The 10,272-nt window shown below is 36.1% G+C and overlaps 1 protein-coding gene across 1 annotated transcript; it reads left to right on the forward strand.

Moving 5' to 3' along the window:
• The first annotated feature begins 1,808 nt into the window (after nt 1-1,808).
• LOC121962198 (N-acylneuraminate cytidylyltransferase-like) lies at nt 1,809-10,067 on the forward strand. The gene is made up of 8 exons (XM_042512415.2): nt 1,809-2,213; nt 3,154-3,296; nt 4,931-5,086; nt 6,028-6,161; nt 6,293-6,387; nt 6,717-6,888; nt 6,969-7,134; nt 7,763-10,067. Exons 1-8 carry the CDS (start codon nt 1,990-1,992, stop codon nt 7,975-7,977), a joined length of 1,305 nt encoding a protein of 434 aa, XP_042368349.2. The 5' UTR covers nt 1,809-1,989; the 3' UTR covers nt 7,978-10,067.
• Nucleotides 10,068-10,272: the final 205 nt, after the last annotated feature.

Here is a 10,272-nt window from a genome sequence, read left to right on the forward strand (position 1 = left end):
TAGGAGTTCAGGACTTTTCACGGGTTTTAGGACATTTCTCTAATTTCTGTAAGTTTGAGGGATTTTTGGACATTTCTAGGATATTAGGATATTTCTCAGATTTAGGACATTTATAGGATCTTGGGATGTTTCTGGCTTAGCGAGGACAAAGCTCTATTTTGAAGCTGTTTAATGCACTCTGATATCTTATGTACAAAAGTACAAAAACAATTATCAGTATGAATCACTTTTGGACATTTTTATTATGAATTATAACTGTACTTTTTTAAAAAAATGTTTTAAAAAGGTCAGACAAGAAAATGTGATGAAAAAAAAGAACAATTTGGACTTTACATCAAAAGATGGCGCTGTTGATAAAAAAAAAACACAAGAGGAGTGACAGCCAACAAACTGTTTACCTGCTGCTCCAATTTTTAATCATAAGTCATCACATAATGAGTTTCGATCAGCAGGTTGAGCAGCTTTTCTAAATGTGCCGGTTTGAATCCACCCATCTCATCATCCTTACCCTTCACACAGATGAAATGTGGAATAACTTTCTCTCGGAGGACTGAAACTGCTGCTGAAACGCCCAAATAGTTCTAGTTAATAAAAAGCGCTCCATTCCTCTGATGATTGTGACTCTTTCGAGTCCTGCAGCGTTCAACCGTGTTACCTAAAAACTTTGTATCAATGTTTCTGCTACACACCTTCGTTTTCTTTAGTCCGAACAGTTTTATTAGCCTATTTGACATAAAAAAAACACTAACATGGAGAAATTAACATATTAAGTGGAGATTTGTAATAAGTAGGTTTTAATAATGCTATTAATATTATTATTCATGTTATTATTAGTAGTAGTAGTAGTGGTAATAGCAGTAGTAGTAGAAGTGATAGTAGTAGCAGTAGTAGTAGTAGTAGTAGTAGTAGTCGTAGTAGCAATAGGCCTAATGATTATCATTATCATCATCACCATTGTTTTTAATAGTAAAAAAAAGTAATACTACAACAAATAATAATATGCCTACCTTAAGCACAATTACATGGAAGCTGTGAGGCATAAAGGACACAGTAATAGCCTGACTTTATTTAATCATTCTCACTTAGTCTGAATTCAAGATACTTGTACTTTACATAAGTACTTTCTTTTCAAGCTAGCTTACTTTATACATTTACTCCTCTACATTTCAGAGTGAAATATTGTACTTTTCACTTAACTACATTTGTCTGAAATCTTCACTTATTTTACATATTACAATTTTTGCATAAAATCATAAACGTTTATAATATATGGGTTTTTTTTTTTAGTAATTTTTATATTATTCTTTTTTGACGTTTTTTTTCCCTTTTTTAATAATTTTGAGTTTCAGGGGTGTTTCTTTTTTTTAAAAATAATTTTCTTTCTTTTTCATACTTTTGAGTTTTGGGCTGTGTCTTTTGAAATAATGTTTTAGTTTTGAGAGTGTTTTGAAAAAATAAATGGGTGTTTGTTTTCTTAATAATTTTGAGTCTGCGGGTGAAGTCTTTTGTTTCTTAGATTTTTCATTTTCCTGATAATACATTTATTATCAGTATTATCAGTGTGTCATTAGTATTTATACTGAATTAAAGGATCTGAATACTTCTTATCACTGATTATTATTATTATTATTGTTGTTGTTGTTGTTGTTATTACTATTAATTATTATTATTATTATTGTTGTTGTTGTTGTTGTTGTTGTTGTTACTATTATTATTATTATTAGGCTATTACTAGTTTATTCACTAAGTTGAATTGTTAAATCCAGCAGGCGGCAGTAATGCAACTTTTTGTATGCTATCCGCCATGAAAAAAAAAACAAGAAAGAAGAGGAGGAGGAAGAAGAGGAAGAAGAAGCAGCAGAAGAATAGCCGGAATAGTTTCATCATTTATAACACACCCTCCCGCGTGGCACTACTGTCAGACACATCACACACACTCAGAGTCCAGACGCGCTTTCACTCACGCCGCTGCAGAGGTCCACAGTCGCCATGTCCTCCAGGAAGAGGGGCCCTCCGGGGGATAACGGGGACCAGGACGCACCGCGGGCCGCCCGCAGGCAGCTCCGCGCGCACGGGAAGGGACACGTCGCCGCGCTGCTGCTCGCGAGGGGAGGAAGCAAAGGGATCCCCCTAAAAAACATCAAGATGCTGGCCGGAGTGCCGCTCCTCGGCTGGTGTGTGAGAGCCGCGGTGGACTCCGACATGTTTGACAGGTACTTATTACTGCTGTGTAAAATGTTAATGCGTTTTAATGAGAGAAAACACTCCCCAAAAATCACTCACGCTGACTGGCTGCGTTAGGGACTGTTCGTTATTGTCAATGAAAGTGGTGTGATTTTTTTAAAACCCTACCCCGACTTTTGGAAAACGCATGACCAGGATCCGCATAAAAATAATAAAGTATAAAACATATCGAAATAGCTCAACTGTATTTATTTATTTATTTATCAATTCATTTATTGATTTGTATAAGTGTCTTTAGATACTGTGGGTCTGTATACTAATATAATTATCTATTGTTAATAGAGACAGTAATCATTTTGCTAATGATGCTATTAATATGATTTTCGACCTCTGAGGTAAAGTACACACACACACACACACACACACACACACACACACACACACAGACACATAGAGAGAGATAATCTTGTGTAATAATGTAATGATAATACTATAAGTTAAAATACTGTACTAATACTTTAAAAACTATTGTTAGTGGGAAACATATTCTGCAGCCTGCTGATTAAAGAAAAGTGTTATATACCGCATTACTATATATATGTGTGTGTGTGTGTGTCTATATGACTAAATATATTTTTTATATAGGTAGTTTGTTAGTAAGTACACTCGGTGTGAACAGGGATCAGATTTAAAAGTGTCATGAGAGTATTACAGATTTTAGTTTTTCTGGCAGTGATTTTGAAGGAAAACATGCTTCTTTAAAAATCACCAAATATGTTTTGAGAAAATTTGCCAAACTTTTGAGGTTTTTTTTAAGAAAGAAAAAAAATCACCAAAATGTTTCTTTAAAAATTTTAAAGAAAAAAATCGCCACAATGTGTTTTTTCGTTAATCATCAAAAAAGACAAAAAAAAGCATGCAAAGATGAAGCACTGCAAACTAGCTTTGGCTGCACCTTTATTTTTCTAGTGTTTGGGTCTCGACTGACCACGACGAGATCGAGAAGGTGGCGATCGCCTGGGGCGCCAAGGTGCACCGCAGGAGCGTCGAAGTCTCCAGAGACACTTCTACATCGCTCGAGACCATCCAAGAGTTTGCCAGGATGAACCCGGGTAAGAAATCCACACCAGGATGTGTGCGGGCACGCTGTAGTGGCACGGCAGCCAGGCTGAGAATTAACCCTTTGAAACGCGGCAAGTTGATTTCTTTCACAAACACGGGGAAAAAGTAATGAGCAGCGAAAAAAAAACAACCTAAAGTAAGTAAGATAATTAATAAAAATACAAAAAAATATCCTTAAAGTTTTAAAAGATAAAATATGATAATAAATGATAAAATATAAATAAAATAATAATACATTCTTTAAAAAAAGAAAAAAAAATCAAGAAAATTACACAAAAATGCCTTTTTTTCTTTTTCTCTCTCTCTTTTTTTTTTTTTACAATTTTGTAACAGAGTTTTAAATATGTCACTATGAATATTGTTTTTCGCTAGATTTTTTAAAATAATTTTTAAAAATCCATTAATTTCTGGAACTTTTGGCAAGAAATTAATAATGATAAAAAAGAAACAAAACAAGTGACCCAAAAAAAAGAAAGTAAAAAAAACAACAAGGAAATGACCTGTGCTTAAAATGTATATTCTGTAACATAATTATAAATCTGAAATAATGAGAATTATAATTGTTCCCTAGCATTTCTCTTTTTTTCCCTCAACTTTTTTCCATAGCTTTTTAGAAATTAGTTTTCTTAATCAAATTATTTTTTGCAATTTGTGGAACATTTTTTACCATGCGACTCATTTGCCCCAAGATTTAAATACTCTTAAATGCATCACAAAAAGCAGCACAAGAGAAGTGATATTACTCCAGGGTTCAAAGGGTTAATGCTGCCATGGCGTGTGTTTAATCAGAGAGTGCACAAAGCAGCTGTTTGAATTAAAATCCTTTGTTGACTCTGTAAAGCTACTATCCCAACATGGTAGCAGCAGGTATATAAACTCTTTCATCATAAAAAAAACGGAGTACAAATACGATATCACATCAGATAAAGAGCATCCAGGAAACAGACGAACACCGAGTACATAACGTGCCTCGGTGCCGAAGTCACGAGCACAATCAGGCTGCTAATTACAGCGCAAATAAAAGAGACTTTATATCTTTATGTGTTTTGTATCTACAGCCTGTCGACATATTATTGGCCTGGCTGATCATTAAGGCATTTTTCCAATTATCTGTATCTGTGGAAGCTATTTTTATTCATTCATTTTTTATTTATAAAAAAACAAAATTAATGATCAGAGTTTCAGTCCTGATCAAACATTTTCTAAAGGCATTTTTCCCAACGTGCTCGTCACACGGCTGTGTGTAACTCTGGAGTCTAAACATCTACAAGGTCTCGATCCTGCAGGATTTTAACCTTCAGACGCCCTGGAGCCTCCACACATGCCAGCATGCAGACAGTGAAGGACTCTGAAGTCCTTAAAAAAACTCTAAACCACCACCGAAAATGAGTTCTGCATCGTTGTACAGTTATTGTTATTCATGGCGACACTCACAGTAGGCTCGGGCGGTATGTAATATTGTATTCATTCGAATAACAGGCGAGAAAGTCTGCGTGCGGCGGGGGGACTGGTGGTGGATCGGTCAAACAAACACGGACTTGCAACCAGGAGATTGCTGTTTGTGTCCCGTTTGAAACTCTGACACCTCGGCTGCATATTTAACCTTTTTTTTGTCTGTTTTTAGAGGTGGATGTGATCTGCAACATTCAGGCTACGTCACCGTGTCTCCATCCGTTCCATCTGAGGGAGGCCCTGGAGATGATCACGCTGCAGGGCTTTGACTCGGTCTTCTCCGTGGTCCGGAGGCACCACTTCCGCTGGAAGGAGGTCAAGAAAGGATGTAAGTCAACGGTCCACATTTCAGCCGAGATTTAATCTGCAGCGACAGATGACGCAGACTACATCACAGTCTAATCCCAACAGTTATGAGACTTTTATTGATATAATTTAGTGGTTTTAATGACCAATGCAAGAACTTTGTTTATTTCTGCAACTGATGATTTATTTGTCATAAAGATTTACACAAAAAATAAGTTTAATCGATTCTAATTACCATATACTGGTATTTATATGGTAATATAAATAAATACCATATACAGGTGTATTATAATGGTATATAGGAGATGTGGATCATTGAAGCGCCTCAATCCTTGTCTCAAACTATGCTGCGCTTGGTGCTTGAAATTGACGGAGTGGGGCCTAGAAATCCTTGAAAAGTCCTTGAATTTGATGTTCAAGACAGTGTGGGAACCCTGTTTTGGTTTTGTGTGTTTTTTTGACAGTTTTTCAAACTATTGTGATACACATAATTCACACAATCTTCAGGCGTGGTCACTCCTAACTGATAATACAAATGAAACGCGTTCGTTAGGTAATAAGAAACGGTCTCTTGTTAAAGCTGTGTGTGGTAGGATGAACCTTTTAACCCCGTGATTCTCAGCGTATGGCCCACAATCCACATCTGGTCCCCCAATCATTTTCTAATTCATAATAAAAATAAAGTGACTCAAACCGGTGATTGATTTTGTACTTTAAGGATACATAAGGTGCCGAAGTGCATAAAAAAGCATCAAAATAGAGCTTATTTATAAAATAAAGTGCAACTGGAGAATCTCTACACCCACTGACAGAGGTCCTCGCTAACCTCTAATGTCCCAAAATCCGAGAAACATCCTAAAATCTGAGAAACGTCCTGAAATCCTAGAAACATGTCGGGGCCTGCCGAGCCCTCGAGCAAAGCTGAGTGTCCCTGTTTTTAACCCCTTACCTGCCTCCTTCCAGCGGGTGAGTTGACGGAGCCGTTGAATCTGGACCCGGCCAACCGTCCGCGGCGTCAGGACTGGGACGGCGAGCTGTGCGAGAACGGCTCGTTCTACTTCACCACCAGAGACCTGGTGAACGGAGGAATCTTGCAGGTAACTGACGTGCGCTCAGACCTTGAATGAGCAGCGATTTGCAAACTCTGAAACCTTTTTCCTAAATTTAACGCTCATTATTCGTTTCGTGTTGCTGCTGCCGTCACATTCCTACGTCTCGCTCTCTCCAGGGCGGTAAGGTGGCGTACTACGAGATGATGCCAGAGTACAGCGTGGACATCGATGTGGACATCGACTGGCCCGTGGCAGAGCAGAGGGTTCGCAGGTGAGGTCAGGGCTCCTAAAGTCATGGAAAACCTGGAAACATCATGGAATTTCACAATAACATTTTCCTGGCTTGGAAAAGTGGTGGAACTATTTTATTTATTTTTTTTCTTAAAATGTATTTTGAAAGAAGACCATGGGTTTGAAAAGCATGTTTTCTTTAAAAGTTTTCAACAATTTTTATCGAAAACTGATTTTTTTTTTTTTTTTTTTTAAGAAAACTGGTTTTTCTGCCGTTTCACAGATTTTGTCCAAAAAGTCGTAATTTCTTTACCCGCTCTTTTGTTCCTCTTCTTTTTTACATCCAGTCTGCACTTCTTCTCCCCACAGGTACGGATACTTCGGTCGGGCCTCGCCGGAGGTGGTTCGCCTGATGTTCTGCAGTGTTTCCGGATGTCTGACGGACGGGAGGATCTTCCTGTCGGTGTCCGGAGAGGAGATGGTGTCCATAAACAGCAGAGACACGGAGGGCATCCGCATGCTGCAGAGAGAAGAGATGGAGGTTTGAATTTGTCGTCTCTCTAAAAAGCGTTGTTGACTTGGGTCAGGTGATCTGATCGCACGCTGTCTCGACTCTTGCAGGTCGTGCTGTTGACCTCCAGCGCGGACCCCGTGGCCCAGTCGCTGGCGGACAAACTGGCCAAGAGGACGGGCTGCCAGGTCGTCCAGGTGAGCGAGGAGCCGCTGAACGACCTGAAGCCGCTGCTGGAGCAGAGGAGGCTGGAGTGGAAGGACGTGGCCTACATGGGTACATCAGCCTTTTTAGTATTTACTAAAATGTCATCCGTTTATTTTATTTATGTTCATATTTAAATTAGATTTAAATTAAAATGGATATTTTGCCAATTATCAGCCAGCTTTGTATGGTGACAGTGTGAGCTGGATGTGTAAATGCACCGTGGTTAAAATTCAATCCCTCAAATGTTTTAAAGAAAATGTGACTTCTAAAGTTTTTCTTAAAAAAAAAAAAATTACCAAAATGTTAAAAGGAAAAAAAACAATATTTTTTTCTTTAAAAATTGCAAGAATTTTTAAAGGAATAAGGCAAAAAAAACATGCTACGAGTTTGTAAGTCATGTTTTGAATATGAATTTCAGTAAATAAATTAATAATTTTTTTTTTCAAAAATGTCCAACATAAAAAGTTTTTTTTCTGTTAAATTTCAAAAGAAAGCAAATCACCTTTTCTTAAAAATAAAAAATATTTAAAAAAAAAAGAAAATCACCCACATTTAAATACAAAATATAGTTTTTTAAAGTTAGTTAGTATGCCCCTCCCCTCCAGCCAAAATAAAAAACGTATCTCATAAATAACAAACAGCCCCTGATTTATTTGAAATATTCTGCTCTAATCCTGCGCACGTTTCGTCCTCTCAGGAAAAGAGAAACAGGACGTCGTCTGTCTGAGCCTGGCGGGTTTGAGCGCCGTGCCTAATGACGGTCTGCCGGTCGCCAAAAACGCTGCAGAGTACACGTGCCGCAGCGTCGGCGGGATGGGAGCCGTGCGGGAGTTTGCCGAGCACATTCTGCTGCTTAAAGAAAAAGCGAAGGCGCAGAAGGATCAGCAGCGAATCAACCGCCACGACTTCTGATGCCGAATGTGAATCAGTCTGATCCACATGGAAGAGATTTACAGTTTGTGCACAAACAATAGAAATAATCACATAATGTACTTAAAAATAGTACTTTAAAATGTTATAAATAATAGTTTTTTATAAGATGTACGAAGGAGGATTAGGCCGTGTTAATAAAAAAAGAAAATCTTTGATTGAATGAAGTAAAAAAAAAAATACGGGTTGTAATTAAGTTGTAATTTTTAGGGAAAAAAGTCACAATATTATGAGATTAAACTCGTAAATTTTCCAGAAGAAAAGTGTATTATTACGCAGTTAAACTTGTAAATTTACATGGCGAAAGTTGCAGATTGAACTGGATATTACTTTTTTTCTCGTACAGTTACGAGTTTATTTAAGTAATATAATAATAATTAATAATAATAGTTTAATCACATAATTTACGCCATTTTTTCTCTTTAATTTACAGGTTTAAATGTAAAATTTTGACTTTTTTTCTTGTAAATTTGCTAGTTTAATCACTTTATATAAAAACTTTTTTTTTCCTGAAAATATACATATTTAATCAAAAACATTTCTCTTAAATTTAAAAGTTAAATCAATTTTTTTTTGTTGCAAATTTACTGGTGTAATCTTGTAATATTATGACTTTATTCTCGAAATCTGAGATTTTTTTATTAACATGGCTCTTATCCTCTTTTGTAGAGATGAAAGTTAGCAGAATTTAGATAAATTTTATGAATGCTCTTAAGCCATTTTCTGAAAATAAGTAATTTCAGTCATGCTGTGAGAATTACAGCAGAATCAGAAGTTAACTAACGGTTAATTTTTAATTCTCATTCACAAAGACACAACACTTAGCCAACAGCCAAATATTAGCTTGGAATAGTTACTGATACGGTAAAATGTTTATTATTTTTATTTTTTTTTTTACAGATTTGCCTGTAACTTCAGTTCTTAAAGGTACATTTTTTTATATATATTTTTTAATAACACCAAATATTGCCCTAAAATCCTAACATATGATGCTATGTAACAAACAAAAAGAGCATGTTATTGTTATTATACAGATATTATTATGAGAGATAAATTTGTTTTTTATATATAAATTGAAGCATTTTAAACCAAACTTTAATAACAAGCTCAATGTCCCAGAAATGTCAAAATAAGTCATTTTTTGACAGATTTTCTGCACTCTTTTACCCGGAAACATCACGGCAGAACTTATCGTCCCATCGCGCAGTATGTTTTATCTTTTTTGTGCTGAAAGCATTAGTTTAGTTGTTTTTTATAAATATGTTAATTTGCTTTTTTGCCAAAATTTGAATGAGAAGATTGATTCCACTCACACATCTGTCGGTAAATTAAAAGTGTTCATACCAAAACTGAGGTGAATTTTCGTGCTGCTGGAATGGCTACGTACGGCCTGAATTATTCTGGACATTTTTGCAAATTGCAAATATTCGGCCTAAACATTTGGAGTTTTGGAGCCAGAAGTGGCCGTATTTGGTGGCCAAACCCTTAATTACACACAACTTTAAGCCGTAATAAAATGTGAATCAGTAAGTTACTGTATTTTAAAATGTACCCTCCATAAAAACTAGCTATTGAGACAAAATAATTTAGCTCCAGGCTGTAAGCAGGTTTATTTGTGCTGTAAAGTTGGGCATTTTAACACGGCGCTTGGAGCCAGCCTCTAGTGGCCATTAGAGGAACTGCATTTTTTGGCACTTGGGCTTCTTTTTTGTCGTTGTTGGTAACCTGAAACTGGATTGATGAGTTTTGTTAACTGCAGGTTGCTTAATGGTTTGTTTTTAGTTGGGGTGGTTTCTTAAGGTGCAGGACTTTGACTGTTATTTATCAGTGAAGTAATAATAATCAATGCTGTATTTGTATGACGTATGATTCATGTCAGTGTGTGTATTCCTGTGTGTGGTCACTTTGTTGATTTTTTTCTCCCTCCTCAGAGACGTTTGATTGTTTCATTGAATCGTTTACACGTCGTTTGGCTCATTTTTGTGGTTTTGTTTCACTCTTTATTTAATAATTATGAATGAAAGTATTCTGTTGTGTGGATCATTTTCAATGAAGCTTGAAATCGAAGATCATTCAGTGTCTTGTGTTTTTTATTTGCAGTATTTTTTATTTAATGGCCAACATTATTTAAAGAAAATAATTGGCTAAAAATGTTCAAAGAAGTGAAGAAGTGAAAGTCAAACTTATCGGAAAATGGTTATTTAATAAATGATCAGAAATGATCAGAAAATCTTTACAATACAAAATTCAAATGTCTCAACTGTATCAATAAACTAT

This window comes from Plectropomus leopardus, chromosome 23 (genome assembly GCF_026936395.1).
Source record: "Plectropomus leopardus strain MGB_pleo_1.0 chromosome 23, ASM2693639v1, whole genome shotgun sequence".
Taxonomy (NCBI): domain Eukaryota; kingdom Metazoa; phylum Chordata; class Actinopteri; order Perciformes; family Serranidae; genus Plectropomus; species Plectropomus leopardus.